The sequence below is a fragment of the Mustelus asterias genome, chromosome 3, assembly GCF_964213995.1.
Source record: "Mustelus asterias chromosome 3, sMusAst1.hap1.1, whole genome shotgun sequence".
Classification (NCBI taxonomy): Eukaryota; Metazoa; Chordata; class Chondrichthyes; order Carcharhiniformes; family Triakidae; genus Mustelus; species Mustelus asterias.
The window spans coordinates 91949254-91968778 of NC_135803.1; the positions used below are offsets into that span (position 1 = coordinate 91949254).

The window sequence follows — 19525 nt, forward strand, 5'->3', positions numbered from 1 at the left end:
AACAGGCCCACCTGATTTGAGGGGGGGGGTGGGGGGTTCACTCAGTTAGACCACCGTGAAGACAGGCACAAAGGATCAAGGGAAGGAGGTTTCACTTAGTTAGACCACCTTGATTATTTTAAACATCCAGACTGAGCTCTGCATGAGGCACACCTACCCACACTCTGACAACCATCGTCTGCCACCGTCCCCCATTCCGTAATGACATAACACAACTCTCCCGACCAACCAAATCCCACCCACTTACCTGGATACTGACCTCCTCCCTGGCCTGTCAATTTCATTGGGCCCTTTAAACCGATATGCTTTTCAGCAACCAGTGCAAAAAAAGGGGCGTGTCCTCCTGGAGTTCGCTGGAGTTGTACTGTGCTGGGGCATGCGGGGATTCGTTCCCTGCAGACCCCCAGCAGCTTCAGCCAGCGGAGATTTGAATAAAAGTTTTCTAGAGCTGGTAAGTGTGCTTTAAACTCGTGATTCCAACAGGCCACTAATCTAGTAGGAAGTTATGGGCCCCTGTTTCTCTCTCCACAGTTGCTGCAAGACTTGCTGAGTGTTGCCAGCATTTTAATTTCTGATTTCCAGTAACTTCAGTATTTTGCTATTGTATGTAAGTGTAACTTTCATTCTTTTCTTACTGACTGCCTTTCCCTTCCTTCCTGAAGGAAAAGATTTATTTGAGAGTATATTTTCATGGCAGGCCACTAGTATCTCATGTAAGTGATATTTTTATTGTGCAAGTTGAAGCAGCCGGTGCTTGCAGACAATTCAGTTATGAACTATCACTGCCAAGTCTAATCCCTTGCTCATCTGATATCCATACATGTCCACTTTTTAGCAGTTGTCAGTGAATAGATATCATTCGTGAGAATCTTACCCCATAGGATATTGAGGCCCACTGTTGCCCATGTTGTTGCAATCACTAACTAACACAGGCTGGGTCAGGTATCAAGATTGTGATCTTTCTATTAGTATAGCTTTGGAGCCAAGACTCTGGCATCTCTGCAAACAAATCATTTTGTGTAAAGGATCATCATAATTTCACTTGTTGAGCCATTTACATAAATTGGCTCCAAAATTTCATATCAAGAAACAATTAATGTTTTAATTATCTCCGTTTCCATTCAGGCTATTGATTTAATTACTGTCCTTTATTTAAACTTTCTCCCCTCACCCGCTGATTGTTATCTCAATATATCAATTTACTGATAGCCCTGTGTATAATAGAAACAGAGATTGCTAGAAGTTCAAATTTGGATTTACAAAACTGGTAGATGATGTATATTGGAGCAATTTACCATTGGGAGTTAGAGGCAGGAAGAAAACTGCTATTGATCTAAAATTTTATGTATCTTCCACAAAATCAGATAGAGTTTATGCTGATCGAAAAGATGATGAGCGTTTTGGATTGTTTCAATCTGTCCAGCTGAGCGACTCGAGTGTCCTCTAATAAGTGGGAAAATAAATGCAATGTAATTGTGTGTTTGTAAATGATTAATATTTTTGGTCGCCAGGTGGGGCAATCTTAAATCAGCAGTTGATGTTTGGCTACAATGGATCTATCTGTGTGTGATCTCTGAAAAGCAACAAGTTGATCACACAAAGGGAATGTGCAGAGAAACCTGCTGCCAGGTATCGGTTATAAAAGTTAACTGCTGTGGATGCTGGAAATCTGGAAAAAAACCAGAAAATGCTGGATAAACTCAGCAGGTCTGGCAGCATCTGTTGAGCGAGAAACAGAGTTGACGTTTTGAGTCCTGTATGACTTTTTTTCAGAGAGCACTCAAAACGTGGGGTTAGGTTTGGGGGATGAGACATTAGCGAGACTGGAGAATACCAAATACTGTCCGGTACTCGCTCCTGATGTGGAAGTGTGAATTTCCATATTCTAAATTAGCCTTGTGCCGATTTCCAGCATGAGGCTGATTATGTAAAAAGAAATGACCTGGGAGACATGTGATTGGCCAGATGCCGGTCATGAGCCCTGCTACAGGCCTCCCCCCCCCCCCCCCCCCCACAGATGTCTCCCAATCTGGCCTGGAGAATCGCGCCAGGGTGTTTTTTTAAACAGTGGCTGGAGCAGGTAGTCTAACACAAGGATGCACTTTCGTACTCTTGTGTGAAAAATGAGCTTGCATTGCATTAACAATTTTTAAAAAATTCTACCCAGATTATTTAGTTTTCACTAATAATATAAAATAAATCTGCATAGAATAATGGATACAACTCTAAAGGGGTTGAAAGAGCAGAGAGGCCTTAGGAAGTATTTACATAAATTGCTGGAGGTGGTCAGGCAGGTTGAGAAAGTGGTTATTATAACAAATGGGATCCTGGGATTTATAAATGGAGTTATAGAGTACAAAAACAAGGAAATTCTAATCAACTTTAATAAAACACCGGTTTGGTCTCAACTGAACTATTGTACCCAACTCTCGGCACCATGCTTCAGAAAGGTTGTGATGGCTTTGGAGAGGGTGCAGAAAAGATTTGAGAATGGTTTTTGATTTGATTTTTGATTTCATTTATTATTGTCACATGTATTAACATACAGTGAAAAGTATTGTTTCTTGCACGCTATACAGACAAAACATACTGTTCATAGAGAAGGAAAGGAGAGAGTGCAGAATGTAGTGTTACAGTCATAGGGTGTAAAGAAAGATCAACTTAATGCAAGGTAACTCCATTCAAAAGTCTGACAGCAGCAGGGAAGAACCTGTTCTTGAGTCGGTTGGTACATGACCTCAGACTTTTGTATCTTTTTCCCGACAGAAGAAGGTGGAAAAGAGAATGTCCAGGGTGCGTGAGTCCTTAATTATGCTGGCTGCTTTGCCAAGGCAGCGGGAAGTGTAGACAGAGTCAATGGATGGGAGGCTGGTTTGCGTGATGGATTGGGCTACATTCACGACTTTTTGTAGTTTCTTGCGGTCTTGGGCAGAGCAGGAGCCATACCAAGCTGTGATACAACCAGAAAGAATGCTTTCTATGGTGCATCTGGAGAAGTTAGTGAGAGTCGTAACTGACATGCCAAATTTCCTTAGTCTTATGAGAGGCATTGGTGAGCTTTCTTAACTATAGTGTCGGCATGGAGAGACCAAGACAGGTTGTTGGTGATCTGGACACCTAAAAGCTTGGTTTCAGGGTTGAGGGACTTCAGTTACTGTCTGCGGATAGATTGCTGAAGCTGGGGATGGCCTCGTTAGGGAAGCTAAGGCTGCGAAAACACTTGATAATAAATCATGTGGTGTCTGTACAGAGTAGATAGAGGCTGCTTCCATTGGCGAAGGCTTGAGCACCAGACTGTACCAACTTAAAGTGAATGACAAAAGCGATATTAGGAAAAGCATTTCTACTCAGCACGTGGTTAGAATCTGGAATGCACTGCCTGCAAAGTGTGATAGATACAGATTCAATGCTGGTTTTCAAAAGGGAGTTGGATGATTATCCGAAAAGAGAAAATTTTCAGAATTATTGAAAGGGCAGGAGAGTAGGTCCAGCTGAATTGTCCTTGCAGAGAGCCAGAGCAGACATGAGGGACTGAGTGGCCTCCTCCTGTGCTGTAACCATTCTATAAATGCAAAATAAATTTCTTTATCCACAATGTGGGTAGAATGTGGAACTCGCTACCACGTGGATTGGCTGAGGTGTATAGCATAGAGTACTTAACAGGTAGTGAGATAAACACATGAGAGAGAACTTGTATTAGATAAAGAGGGAATGTGCGTGGGGTTTGTCTGGAGCATTAATAGCATGCATTGACTATTTGGGCAGAATGGCCTGTTTCTGTGTTGAATGTAATTCTATTTAAGTTATCAGAGCTGATGGTTTGTTATTGCACCACCAACAGAGGGAGCTGCAGCTGCATCATTGGTCTGGAATCGTTGCTCCATCTTTTTGAAGTTCCTGAAATGTACAGAATGTAAATTTTATAAAGTTATACTTTTATTATAATAGTGTGGCGCTCCCAAGTCTCAAGTTTTTACTGCGGAAATAAAAATAGTGCTGTTTATAGTGCGAGTGAATCAAACTTCTGAGAATGTGCAAGAAGCAAAATGCTACAGATGCTGGAAATGTGGAATAAAAACAAAACACAGTGGGAATATTGAGCAGACTGAGCAGCGTTGGCAGAGACAGAAATTGGTCAATCCCCAGAAATAGAGATCAAGAAGTCAAGGAAGGGAATGGAAGAGTCAGAAATGGATCAGGTGAAAGTGAGAGAAGTGTGGAAACTGGAAACAAATTTAATGAAATGTTTTAGTTTGGGGTGAGTGCAGGAAGTCACAGTGATATAGTCACCAACACCCTCAGGGAAAGGGCCTGAATAGGACTGAAATAAGGAATGTTCCAGGTATCACACTAAAGGCAGGCATTTGTTAAGACCCATGCGGGTTGCCATAGCAACACTTTTAATTTGGAGGAAGTGAATGGATGTGAAGAAGTTGTTCTTCAGTGTAAGAACAAGTTCAACCAGGCAGAGGAACGGAGTGGTGAATGGGGACTGGTTGGGCCTCTGTTCAAGAAAGAAGTGAAAAACCCTCAAACTTTCCTGATGGGGGATGGAGGTGTAGAGAGATTGAATATCCATGGTGAAGAGATGGTTAGGGCCAGGAAACTGTTGAAATGATGCAGGGCATTGGAAGAACCACGGATGTCGGTAGAAACAGAATGGCCAAAGGGAAAAAAATTAGTTGAAATAGAAAGATATCAGTTCACTCAGGCTGAAACAGTGGGTCAGCTGGGGCAGTCTTGTTTGTGGATCTTGGGAAGGAGATAGAAAGAGGTTGTTTAGAACTAGGGACTATGTGATTGAGGCAATGGAAGGAAGATCTCCAGAAGTGATGAGGCCAGTGATAGATTCAGTGGCTTTATGTTGGGTAGTGGGGTCATGGTCCAGGGGGAGGTAGGAATAGGTGTTATCGACTTAAAATGTTAATTCTGTTTCTCTCCATATGCCTGACATGTTGAATTTTTGCAGCATTTCTATTGTTATCATGTGTGTTTATTCAGGTAACAGAGTAACAATAAATGCTTGATGGATTTGTAGAGTTCTGCCAAGCTGAGGAATATGCTTAGTCAGGGTTTCCATGGCCTGCATACCTGATAATAACAGTTACTGATTGACATCACACTTTCAGCTCCTGTGCTTATTAATTGTGCACAGTAAGAAGTCTCACAACACCAGGTTAAAGTCCAACAGGTTTATTTGGTAGCAAATACCATAAGCCTTCGGAGCACAGCTCCTTCGTCAGATGGAGTGGAAATGTGCTCTCAAACAGTGCACAGAGACACAGAAATCAAGTTGCAGAATACTAATTAGAATGCGAATCCCTACAGCCAGCCAGCCAGGTCTTAAAGGTACAGACAATGTGGGTGGAGGGAGCATTAAACACAGGTTAAAGAGATGTGTAGTGTCTCCAGACAGAACAGCATTAATTGTGCATCAGTGTTTGTTACCAAACCGCATCAGTGTTTGTTACTAAACCACATCAGTGAAGTAAGATCAAATGTTTCTAAGCCAGATCGGTTAATTCTTTTTGAATTTTCATCCTGCAGCTTTTACAAGCCACTCATTCATTATTCCACTTTAATTAAGATGTGTTGCTGTCATTTTGGAAGCACCAAGCTTTGTTTATTGTCAGTCCTATGCAGATTTTACTTCCATGGCCACGGCCTCCCTCCAGTACCTTGCCCATTAAATCAAAAATTTGAAGTCAGCAGAATATTCAACTGCAGAAGTGCATTAGGGCTAGGCCTAGGCCTAGTCCTGTGCTCTCCCAAATGTCCCTAAATGTGCTCTGCTCTGTTCAGGGATCGCAAGGTCATAATCAGGAACTTAAACTAAATCTCATTATCTTTCCTCCATTTAAAATTATTGTAACATAAATTCAAAATGAGCATAGAGCCAGGAGCAGCTCTGAGAGTCTCTATCTGTATTTACCCACTTGAGTTGTCAAGAGAGTTTCAGTTTCAAATCTTCAGCATGCCTACTGTTGCAGCCCCACCCTGAACCTCTTTACTCCATTGTTTTTTTTCTCTTTTATGGGATGTGGGCATCGCTGGCTAGGTCAGCATTTATTGTCCATCCCTAGTTGCTTTTCAGAAGGCGGTGGTGAGCTGCCTTCCTGAACCGTTGCAGTCCCTGAGGTGAAGGTACGCCCACAGCTGTTCCTATAACCTAGTGCTGCCCGAGAGGAGGGAAGGATCCACAATGGGATTAAAGCCATGAAAAGGTGTAGTGAAGGTTTGCTACATGTACTGGAGGAAAAGTTTTTAAAAAAACGCAACTTTTGTCAAAGCAGCAAAAAACTTAAGAGGACCTAATGGAGAGTTTCAAATTTCATGGAATGACACAACACTGGAGGTCTTTTGGCCCTTTGTGATAGTGCTGGCTCTTTGAAAGGATGATCTAATTCTTTTCTCATCTTCAGTGTGTTTTTTTTCACAAGTATATATCCATAATTTACTGTTGAATCTACTCCCACAATCCTTTCATGTAGCTCATCCCAGACTATAACTTGGTGCCCAAAAACATTGTCTCCCTTCTGCTTTTCTCAGTTATCTTAAATTTGCCAAGGCTGATGAAAGATCACATTCAGTTTACCTCCAGTACAAATAATTTCAGCACAAGGAGGGAGGTCATTTACTCCATCATTGCTGTGCTGGATGACTTTTCAACAGGAACCATCTGTTCGAATCCCATTTTTCTTGAGATGGTGGACTGGATGGTTGACTGTTTACATTTATTTGTGAATTGGTTAGAAGGGGACACAGACTGAAAATTATCACGAGAGGAGCAAATGTGAAAAGTGTTTTTCATGCAGTTATCAGAATGTGGAATGGCTGTTGAGGCTGAAACTACAGCATTTAACAACATCTGGGAAATGGGATTAGAACAGATGGCTCCTGTTGAAAAGTCAGCCAACACAGCTATGATGGGGTAAATGACCTCCTCCGTGCTGAAATTATTGTACTGGAGGTAAACTGATTGAATTATTGCTCTCCCCAATTACTGTTTTTCTGAGCACGCTCTCATTGAATGTGATCTATCATCAGCCTTGGCAAATTGATTTCCTACCAGAGGTTAAAACAATCTGTTCTATACTTGCAGTGTTTAATGCTGTTGATGGTTCCGATGTTTGACTTGTACATTTGGACAGAAAGCCCTGAGCACTGAGAGTGTTTAATTTGGTGCTGTCGGGTCTCCCACCCTCTTATCACCTCAATTTCAGCAGTACAACTAAAAGCAGTGGCAAGCAGTGATATCCTGACAAGTACCCAATTTAGGTGGGCTGAGCAAGAGTGCCCCAATAAAGAGAGACATTGAGAAAATGGGAAGAAAACCAATGACTTAAAAGCATTGCGGGTAGATAACTGAATGTTGCATGTTATTGCAACGGTGGTGGGTGCAGGTATTCTGACTAAGCATCCTTTTGGTTGTGGATTTCAGGTTTGCAATGTGAATCTATCAGTAATGTAAATAAGAATTTTATTTTAATGGTTCAGAGGAGGACACTGAGTGGAAAGGACTGGAATGCAAACGCTACGATTGGAGGGAGGAATGGGAATTGTGAGTGAGAATGGTGCATTGCTTTATTTTTATTTTTTAATGTAAAACACTAACCTTAAGGGAGATATTTAACGTATATCCAGAGCCCATCTCAGCAGCATTGCCTTTATCAAGTCCTCATTTCCACCTGTCCTGAGCCCCCTCCTGATCGCTCAGAATCAGCTTTAGTATATCCCAGGATTGTTCTTGGCCTCTTCCGATTCTTCATCTATATTTGACCCTTAATAATATTATCTACAAGTGCAAGGCCTGACTCCATGTTTTTGTCAAAACTGTTTCCATCAACTATTGGTGTTCTGGCGTTTTGAAACTTGACATTGGTTTATACCTCACCCATCACAAACTGCTCGTTAACTGGATCCAACCTTGTTTCTAGATGTTCTTCCAGTGTCATTAAGACAGCTTGTAGTCTTGACCCTGAGCTGAGCTTCAAATCACTCATCAGTCTATCACCTAGACCACCTCAAAAATATGTATCCCTACTTCACCCACTGAAATCCTCATTCATAGCTTTGTCACTGCCAACTTTGATTTATTCAAGGCCTTTCCAAACTTTGCCTAGACAAGCTCTGATGATATACTGCTTCACTGTCCTTGTCAGCGTCCACTGCCGCCCCCCCCCCCCCACCCCCCCATGCACTTCCCCCCCACCTCTTCAACACTGCTCTCCCCTTCCACCCTTTCAGCCCTCTTTTTGTACATGTTCTGTCCTCTGCATCATCAGTGGTAGAACCATCTCCTCCAGTGTGGAATACCTCCTGTAAGATCTCCAACCTTCTAAAACAGCATTTCCATTGAGCTTTTGAGCACCCTGCCTAATCCCTATCTCCCACCTCCTCAGGATCTGGCTTCCAATTGTGAAGCAGCTTTGGAAATTTTGCTATTTTAAAAATCATGTTGCTGAATATAATAGTTGAGATTATGAATTGTTTTTTAACTAACCGAGATTGTTAGGTTGGAAATCCTCACTCTGCGCCCTATACTGAGAGAATCCGATAAAACATTGGATTTAAAGTGGTGTTGATCACTGTGGCAGTAGCTGTGGATAACGGAGAGGCTGGCTCCTCATTTCTGTAAGTCATATCGGCGATTCTGTTGGCAGTAGATTAAGCACCTCCATTCTGATAATTTTCTGTGGCTAGTTTGAGGAAGGTTTCCATCAGCAGGTTCACTAAAGCTCACCTGGCGCTGGTTCAGTTTCCCAATATCCTTGATTGGGAGTACAGACACCTTGGCCGGACTTGGCTGTAAACCTGTCCAATGTGCAGGACAGACGATGCTTCAACTCCCCGAGTGCAGCTCATTTGGCCGAGGTGCGGCTACTTTGCTGGAATTCCATAAGTCAATCGGAAAGGTTTCCTTGAGTGTTTTTTATTATACATTTATGATCTGCAATCTGTAGATTGCTGCGTTGACAAATTTAGTACACCTGACAACAAAATGCACTTTGCAAAATAAGCCCATAAATTCAAGGAAATTAAATACCAAATGATGAAGTAATTCTTTTGCATACGCTCTGCTTTTAATTGCTGCAACTGCTTCGCTCTTGCATGTATCCCTCTGCGCATAGCAGCCTGTGCTTCCCTACTGAGGGTACCTGGCTTCCTATAATCTTTATCCACCACAACTGAAATATTCTTCAACCTCTCCATTCCATTTCTCCCCACTTGATGTCTGAATCCCCGTTGAACTCTTCAGTCCTGTGGAATGTATGACTTCTGTCCCTCAGGCTGGACCGAAACAGTATTGGCAGTAATCAAGGTAAAATGCACAGCCCAACAAACAGAGGTTCATTCAGAGATATTGGGGAAGGTAGGTTGGAAATGGAAGAGTTGCTGAGGTATAGAGGACTTCTGTTAACAGCTAAATGAAAGATGCTAATGGATCTGACAGTGACTAGTGGGGTCCTGCAGGGATCTGTGCCAGGACCCTAACTGTTCACATTATAAATGATTTGGAAGGGGGAACTGAATGTATTATCTCTAAATTTGCATATGATACAAAGTTGGGTGGGAGGGTGAGCTGTGAGGAGGATGCAGAGATACTTCAGTGTGATTTGGACAAGCTGTGTGTGTGGGCATCTGCATGGCAGATGCAGTATAATGTGGATAAATGTGAGGTAATCCACTTTGGTAGTAATAATAGGAAGACAAATTGTTACTTGAGTGGGTGTAAACAGAGAGATGGATACTCAATGAGACCTTGGAGTCCTCGTGCATCAGTCGCTGAAAGTAAGCGTGCAAGTACAGCAGGCAGTAAAGAAGGCAAATGGTACGTTGGCCTTCAGAGCGAGAGGATCTGAATATAGGGATAGGGATGTTTTGCTGCAATTGTATAGGGCGTTGGTGAGGCCATATCTGGAGTATTGTGTGCAGTTTTGGTGTCCTTGTCTGAGGAAGGATGTCCTCCCTATAGAGGGAGTACAGCGAAGGTTTAGAACAAAGAACAGTAGTGCACAGGAACAGGTCCTTTGGCTCTCCAAGCCTGCGCTGATCATGATGCCTGCCTAAACTAAAACCATATGCACTTACGGAGTCCGTATCCTTCCATTTCCATCCTATTCATGTAGTCATCTAGTTGCCCCTTAAATGCCGCAATCGTACCTGCTCCCACTGCGTACCTAGGCAGCGCATTGCAGACATTCACCACCCTCTGTGTAAAAAAAAAACCTCGCACATCTCTAAACTTTTCCCCACGCACCTTAAACCGATCTCCCCTAGTACTTGACTTTTTCAACCTGGGAAAGAACATCTGACTATCCACTCTGTCCATGCTACTCATAATCTTGTAAACCTCTATCATGTCACCCCTCACCCTGCCTCATTCCAGTAAGAACAAACCGAGTTTATCCAACCTCTCCTAATAGCTAATACCCTCCAGACAGGGCAACATCCTGTTAAACCTCTTCTGTACCCTCCCCAAAGTGTCCACATCCTTCTGATAGTGTGGCGACCAGAGTTGTACACCTTATTCTAAATGAGGCCTAACTAAGGTTCTGTACAGCTACAGCTTGACTGCCAATTTTTATACTCAATGCCCCGGCCGATGAAGGCAAGCATGCCATATGCTTTCTTGACTACCTTCTCCACCTGCATTGCCACTTTCAGTGACCTGTGGACATGTACACCCAGATCGCTCTGCCTGTCAATACTCCTAAGGGTTCTATCATTTACTGTATAATTCTTACATGCATTGGACTTTCCAAAATCTCATACTTGTCCGGATTAAACTCTATTTGCCATTTCTCCGCCCAAATCTCCAACTGGTCTATATCTTGTTGTATCCTCTGACAATCCTCTTCACTATCCGCAACTCCACCAATTTTTGTGTCATCTGCGAACTTACCAAACAGACCAGATACATTTTCCTCTAAATCATTTATATATGCTACGAACAACAAAGGTCCCAGAACTGATCCTTGTGGAACACTGCTAGTCACAGCCTTCCATTTCAGAAAAGCGCCTCTGTATTGCTACCCTCTGTCTTTTACAGCCAAGCCAGTTCTGTATCCATCTTGCCAGCTGTCCTCTGATCCTGTGTGACTTCACCTTTCGTACCAGTTTACCAAGAGGTACCTTGTCAAATGCTTTACTGAAGTTCATGTATACAACGTCCACTGCCTTTCCCTCACCTATCATCGTCATCACTTCCTCGAAAAACTCGATCAAGTTAGTGAGGCAGAACCTCCCCTTCACAAAACCGTGCTGTCTATCACTAATAAGTCAATTTGTTTCCAAATATGAGAAAATCCTGTCCCTAAGAATCTTTTCCAATTATTTCCCTACCACTGACCTAAGGCTCACCGGCCTATAATTCCCTGGATTATCCCTGCTGCCCTTCTTAAACATTGGAACAACATTGGCTATTCTCCAGTCCTCTGTAGCCAATAAGGATACAAAGATTTCTGTCAAGGCCCCAGCAATTTCTGCCCTTGCCTCCCTCAGTATTCTGGAGTAGATCCCATCAGGCTGTGGGGACTTATCTACTTAAATGCTTTTTAAATGCCCAATACCACCACCTTTTTGATATCGACGTGACCCAGAATATCGACACACCCTATCCTGGGCTTCTCATCCATCAAGTCCCTCTCTTTGGTGAATACGGTGTTTGCCAGGCTGGTTCCTGGGAGGTCTGTCATATGAGGAGAGACCAAGCCGGTTAGGATTATATTCACTGGAGTTTAGAAGAGTGAGAGGGGATCTCATAGAAACTTATAAAATTCTAACAGGATAGATTCAGAAAGAATGTTCCCAATGGTGGGGGAGTCACAACTAAGAGTCATAGTTTGAAGATAAGGGGTAAACCTTTTAGAACTGAAGTGAGGAGAAATTTCTTCACGCAGAGGATGGTGAATGTGTGGAATTCACTACCACAGAATGTAATTGAGGCCAAAACATGTCTGATTTCAAGAAGAATTTAGATATAGCTCTTGAGGTTAAAGGGATCAAGGGATATGGGAGGAAGGAGGGATCAGAATATTGAATTCGATGATCAGCCACAATCAAAATGAATGGCTTTCGCCTGCTTCTAGTTTCTATATGTTTCTATAGATGATTGAAGTACCAACATACTGACATTTTAACATGTTATTAGCTCATACTTTGCTTACAGCAACGAGTTTACTTTCATACTGGCAGTCGTTTAGGCTGAGTGTTTGGTTATCCAAAATTAAATTTAACTCTCCAATTCTGAAGGTCATCTTTTCATTTCAGAAATAAAAACAGAAATGCTACAAATACTCATCAGTTCAGGAAGCATCTGTTGAGAGGGAAAAACAGAATGAATGCTTCAGGTCAATAAACTTTCATCAAAACTGGATTTTAAAAAAATTCATTGACAGGATGCGATGTTACTGGCTAGGTCAGCATTTATTGTCCACCCCTATTTGCCCTTCAGAAGGTGGTGGTGAGCTGCCTTCCCTAACCACTGCAGTCCCTGAGGGGTAGGCACAGTGCTGTCAGGGGAGGAATTCCAGGATCTTGACCCAGCAACAGTGAAGTAACAACAATTTATTTCTACGTCAGGATGGTGAATGACTTGGAAGGGAATCTTCAAGTCACGGTGCTCCCAGGTATCTGCTGCTCTTGTCCTTCTAGGTGATAGTGGCCGTGGGTTTGGAAGGTGATGCCTGAGAAACTTTGGTGAATTGTGCAGCGTATCTAGTTGATGGTACACACAGTTTGTTGGTGGTGGAGGGATTGAATATTTGTGGAAGGGGTAGCAATCAAGCGGGCTGCTTTGTTCTGGATGGTGTCAAGCTTCTTGAGTGTTGTTGGATCTGCACTCACCCAGGCAAGTGGAGAGTATTCCATTACTCTCCTGACTTGTGCCTTATAGATGGTAGATAGGCTTTGGGGAGTCAGGAGGTGAGTTACTTGCTGCAGGATTCCTAGCCTCTGACCTAGTCTTGTAGCCACACTATTTATTATTATATTACAGTAGAACTGTGTTTTATTTTGAGTTTCATGCCTTAATATTAGCTTCACTGGGTACAGGTACAGGACCCAATTTTTAGCATCCCAAAATCCAGAAGGACATAAACATCTGGAAACTACAATCCCCATCAGACATTGCTGATCTGGTCACAGCATGCTGACCTCTGTTCTTTGGGACCGAGATCAATAGCGAAGCTGGCCTGGTCCATTCCTCATTCCTTTTCCTGTCTTGGCGGGGTCCTGCTCGGTGGAGATGGCATTAAATTATTCCACCGCCTCCCCACCCCAGGACCCAAATCCAGAAAATCCCATACCCGGTACCAAGTTTGCTGGATACGGGTGTTCCAATGTATCTGCTCTGGTCCTCCAAGATGGTAGTGGTGCCTGTAATTTAATAATAAGCTAAAAGAAAATCATGAAGGTGATTCAACCCAAGAACACAAAGCAATTTGAACAAATTATGGGTCGCACAGTGGTTAGCACTGCTGCCTCACTGCGCCAGGTACCCGTGTTCGATTCCGGCCTTGGGTGACTGTATGGAGTTTGCAAATTCTCCCTATGTGTGCGTGGGTTTCTTCCAGGTGCTTCGATTTCCTCCCACACTCCAAAGATGTGTAAATTAGGTGGATTGGTCATGCTAAGTTGTCCATTACTGTCCCAAGATGTGCAGGTTAGATGGATTAGCCGTGGTAAATGCGCGGGGATTGGGGGCTGGGGGGGGGAGCTTTTTCCGAGAGTCAGTGCAGAATCAATGGGCTGAATGGCCTCCATCTGCATTGTTGAGATTCTGTGGAAATGGTTAGGTTGGTACTGCTATTTTCCAGCTTCCGTTTGGCAGCTTTGAAAATAATAACCAACTTCCCTATTTTTCTGATTTTGTTCCTCATCAGTACATACTGATTGAATCAAGCTGTTTTTGATCTGTATGCACTTAGTCAATCGGATATTTGGTAACAGCAGATGTGTACTTTAGCGAGTCACTAATTTTTAACTCTGAAGGTGCCTCTCAGATCCCAGTTTCACCCTAATGCTGATGCCATGATTTAAGCTGCCAAAGACAACAACAGTCCTGCAACATCCTGGGGAGTTACCGTTGATCAGAAACTGAACTGGACTCGCCATATAAATACTGTGGCTATAAGAGGAGGTCAGAGGCTAGGAATTCTGCGCGAATCTCAAAAGGCTGGCATGCGAGTGCAGCAAGTATTTGGGAAAGCCAATAGAATGTTATCATTTATTGTGAAGAGAATTGAATACAAAAGTATGGAGGTTATACACCAGTTGTACAGGGCGATGGTGAGAGCACATCTGGAGTATTGTGTACAGTATTGGTCTCTTTATTTAATAAAATGTGTAAATATGTAAGAAACCGTTTAGAGAAGGTTTACTAGACGAATGCCAAGAATGGGTGGGTTGTCTTATGAGGAAAGGTTGGAAAAGTTAGGTTTGTATCCACTGGAGTTTAGAAGAGTCAGAAGCAACTTGATCGGAACCTTTAAGGTCATGAGGGATATTGACAGGTGGATGTGGAGAGGATGTTTCCTTTTGTCGGAGAATCTAGAGCTAGGAGCCATTGTTTAAAAATGAGTCACTCATTTAAGGTGGAGATTAGGAGAATTTTTTCTGAGGGTTGAGAATCTCTGGAACCCTTCCTCAAAGGGCAGTGGAAGCAGTATCTTTTAACTTATTTAAGGAAGAACTAGATAGATTATTGATTAACAACAGGGTGAAAGGTTATCAGGGGTAAGCAGGAATGTGGGGTTGAAGTTGCAATCAGATCAGCCATGATCTTATTGAATGATGGAGCAGGCTTGAGGGGAAGAATGGCCTGCTCCTAATTCGTGTGCTCTCACATTCGCATGTGTAACTGGCCTCCTGACTCCACAAAGCCTATCCACAATCTACAAGGCACAAGTCAGGATTGTGATGAAATGCTCTCCCTTTGCATGGATGCGAACAGTTCCAACAACACTTGAGAAGCTTGACACCATCCAGGACAAAGCAACCCGCTTGATTGGCACCCCTTCCACATTCACTGTCCCCACCACTGATTGCACAGTCGTAGCAGTTTGTACCATCTACAAGATGCATTGCAGGAACTCACCAAGGCTCCTTAGACAGCACCTTGCAATCCCACAACCACTATCATCTAGGAGGACCAGGGCAGATACATTGGAACACCACCACCTGCTAATTCTTCTGCCATATTACCACTCACCATCCTGAGTTGGAAATATATTGCCATTCCTTCACTGTCACTGGGTCAAAGTCCTGGAACTCTCCCTAACAGCATTTGGGTGTACCTACACCATGCAAACTGCAGCAGTTCAAGAAGGTAGCTCACCACCACATTCTCAAGGGCAATTAGGGATAAGCAATAAATATTGGCCTAACCAGCGAAGCTTTCATCCAGTAAATGAATAAATTAAATAACAACCTAAACGTAACAGCAAATTTCCTCAGCTAATGGATTTTACATTACTTTTTAACTGTTAACTGGTTTATCAACACAACTCTGACATTGTTTGCTTATTTATGTATGCAAGTATGTTTTTTGCACTACGTTCCACATTTAGATTTGCAGTATTTGCTAATCATGTGTTTACTCTTCCCTCCTCTGTGTCCCTTCCTTTGGTGCCTGTTATTTACTTGATCACAGAAGATAACTAATTTGTTCCACTGACCTTGTGATAATATTTGTAAATTTTACTATAACTTTCTTTGTTGTTGCACGGTGGTACAGTGGTTAGCACTAATGTCTTACAGTGCCAGGACCCAGGTTTTATTCCCAGCTTGGGTCACTGTCTATTGGAGTCTGCATGTTCTCCCCGTGTCTGCGTGGGTTTCCTCTGGGTGCTCCAGTTCTCCCCCCCCCCCCCCAAAGTCCAAAGATGTGCTGGTTAGGTGCATTAGCCATGATAAATTCTCCCTCCGTGTACGTGAACAGGCGTTGGAGTATGGCAACCAGGGGATTTTCACAGCAATGTCATTGTAGTGTTAATGTAAGCCTACTTGTGACTCTAATTAATAAATAAACTTTAAAAACTTTATTGTCTGGGAGCTTTACATGCTGCTAAGTTTCCATTGACCAGTGTATTTCAGTGAAATTCACATCTGGCTGAAAAGCTTTTTCCAGCTGCCGTGTCAAATATCAACACTAAAGTACCACTGTCTCCTGCAAGCAAATATTGATCTCTTTCAGAAATAAATGAAACCGTGTGGAAACTTTGGAATTATTGGCTTTGGCAGGAATGTAGCACAGATTTACCAGAATGAGGGATTGCAGAGGGTTGTATTCCTTGGAATTTAGGAGATCCAGGGCTGATATGATTGAAGCTGTCAAGTTATTAAGGGCTGGTTAGACAGCCTAGACCAGGAAAGTTGGAAAGCTAATTTTCAGGAAAACAGTTTACACAAAAGGTGGTGGCAATTTGGAACTTCCTTTCACAAATGGCAGTTGATTCTGAGCCTCTACTTAATTTTAAAGCTGAGACTGGTTAACAGAAATGTATCAGAGGTATTAAGGGGTAAATGCAGATTATATGGAGTTGGGTTACAGATTGGCAATACTCTTTTTGAATGGTGAACTGTGCTCCAGGGACTAAACGGCCTCATCCTATTCCTTTGATCTCCTTAGCACTTCTCAAAACCTGCTCATGCAAGCACTAGTCACCTTCAGAAATACCCATTCTATATGCAACAATGCTATTGGTTCATAAACTCTGTTGAATGGTATTCACTGCAAAAATGAAAGAAATGTTTTCCACCACATGTGTCTCACTTTTGTTTGTAACTGTTCTTGCCTGGGTGTTGCACTTACGGAGCAGGATAAAAAGTACAACTGTCACGTAACATCCTTCTCGCGTGCACAAGACTTTCTTCACGTTTATGTTTCAGACCCAGAGCTTTTGCAAACATTTAGAAATCCCCCTAAGTGTAACAGATTTTCTGTTTTATTTTTAAAAATATATAGATCAAAATTGAGCTTATTAAAGTTTATTTATTTATTAGTCACAAGTAAGTCTTACATTAACACTGCAGTGAAGCTACTATTCTCTTTCAACCAATTATAAAATGAAAGGGACATATTACCAGCAGATGGCTGATGAAGAATGTTTTTGCTGTCTGGGGAGTTAGGTTTAGAGATGGTTAACGTGTATGTTTTGACAGATGGAAAGATGGTTAAACACTTGCTAAATACAAACAGTTTAGAGTTTCATGTGCTGAAATATTAGGGAATCTGGTAATGTGGAATTTAGGAGTCACACTATTGTCAGGATGGGAGTGCCAGCTCCGCTTCTGTGGCTGATACAGTCAAAGTTCATTCATCTCAAAGTTGTGCTTTGATATAAGAGGAAGGTGACTAGCTGCAGTATGCACAATCTGCAGGATCACTGTAATCCTCAGCAAGGTTACTTCAACAGAGCATCCCAGCCCTCAATTTGCAAGAAGAGGCAAAGGCAGCAATTGTATGCGAACACCATCAGCTCCATGTTCCCACCCTAGTTGCAAGTATCCTGAGAGGAACGTATCTAGTTACTACTGGTCAATGTCTTGGAATTCCCTCATTAGCAGCATTGTAAGTTGATCAAGAAGACAGCTTATGACCACCTGCAGGGAACTAGGGATGTGCAATAAATGGGGCTTTGCCAGCATCAGCCACACCCTGAGAATAATATTTTAAAAAGACACATTTATAACCTGGGAACCCTCTCCTGGTTTCCCGTTTGTATTTCACCGTGTCAATAATGTTTCTATGAATAATCTTCATGAAGAATCAGCTCCTTTCGTTTATAAATTCAGACTTCCAATATTTTGTTCCTGTCCCATAATTTACTTTCAGAATCTGTCCCTCCAAAAACCTGCTGTGAACAGATAAGACTTGACTTGTTGTATTACCCCATTGTAATCAGATTCTATTTATAGAAACAACCTTGTTTAATATCCTATTATGTTTTTGTGTTGTATCTGTTTAATAAATTAACTTGCTTAGCCTGTATGCAAGAGTTTAGTGGTGCAAAATCTTTTTTCCATCTCCTGAGGTGACTGGGCTGCGAATTGCAGTCACTCATTCTCCAGCAAGTGACTTGCAGCAAATATAGTTGGCCTGGGCTGCGTCAATAAAACACAGATGTCTAAGTGCATAAGTGACTGTTGGCTTAAAGAAACTGAGCAAGAGAAATTTACTTGTGCAAAAAGCCTAGGCAAAATTGTCAACTCAAACTACAGGCTTTCTCAAACCGAGCAGGCTGATTACATAGGGGTAACCTCTTACTGGTGTTTCCAAATAACCAGTCTTTTGGAGATAGTGATTTTTCCCCTTTTATTGTACAGTTTTGTATTATTTCTCGCTGTGTGACTCACCTAAGGGAAGGAAATGGCAAATGAAGAACATGCATAGGTATTATTTAAATGGTTTGGGGGTCCTTTCTGGTTTGAGAAGGGCTCTGGGAATAAAACACTGCCATTTAATTAGCTTTACACTGGGCATTCATTTCTCATTGTTATTTTATAGTTGTTTACTATAGACAATGAGGTATAGAATAGAATAGAATGCTACAGTGCAGAAGGAGGCCATTCAGCCCATCGTGTCTGCACCAATCACAATCCCACCCAGTCCCCGTAACCCCATGCATTTACCCTAGCTTGTCCCCCTAATACTAAGGGACAATTTAGCATGGCCAATCCGCCTAACCCACACATCTTTGGACTGTGGGAGGAAACTGGAGTACCCGGACGAAACACACGCAGTCACGGGGAGAATGTGCAAACTCCACACAGACAGTGACCCAAGCCGGGAATCGAACCCAGGTCCCTGGAGCTGTGAGGCAGCAGTGTGAACCACTGTGCCACCATTGCCCAGTTGGCACTGTGCCCTGTGCCACTGTGCTCAGTTGGACCAATTAAGCTGCTTCTGTCGTGTAGATGTTTGAAGCTTTAAAAATGTGACTCCTCTTGAGGTCACATTTTCAGATCTGTCGTGACAATGCTGCTGCAGGCTTAAATTACATAAATATCTTACATTTCATACATTAGGATGTGTACATGTGAGGGAATAAAGAAAGTTCTCTACTCATCTGTATCTTTCATAGATGATCTTGCATCAAAAGCCAACATCATCATTGACCCTGCAGAGATCTCCGCTATTTCAATGGACGATTTGGATGAGGATGATGAGAATGTAACTCAGCAGGTATAAAACCACAGTGTGGCCTTTTCTGACTTTGCGTAGCTTGTTTTATTTGCTAGATCCCAAAGAGGTGCCGAAACTACAGCTGCCTTACCATAAAAATTGTGGAGGGAGTTTGTGTTTGAGATTCTGACTTCAGATCCTTAGATCAACAGGGCAACTATTCATTAGAAGTTTGTACATTGTTCTCTTAGTGCTATTAGATATTGCAAGCATTGTTTAATTTACATTTTGCATAGCATCTGAAACTTCATATTGCGCAAGTTACTTACCATTAGCCTTTACTTGTAGAATCTACACTGCCTTTGTATCAGGGGTGCTGTGTTTAATAGTATCTGC

At 42.4% G+C, this 19525-nt stretch overlaps 1 protein-coding gene across 4 annotated transcripts in view; it reads left to right on the plus strand.

Moving 5' to 3' along the window:
• The window catches only part of rnf123 (ring finger protein 123), a 406183-nt gene that overhangs the window by 91464 nt on the left and 295194 nt on the right, over nucleotides 1-19525 (plus strand). For all 4 annotated transcript variants that reach the window (XM_078209329.1, XM_078209331.1, XM_078209330.1 and 1 more), the window contains exon 22: nucleotides 19089-19189. In XM_078209329.1, coding sequence (XP_078065455.1) covers nucleotides 19089-19189 — 101 coding nt within the window. The remainder of the gene's footprint in view (nucleotides 1-19088; nucleotides 19190-19525) is intronic.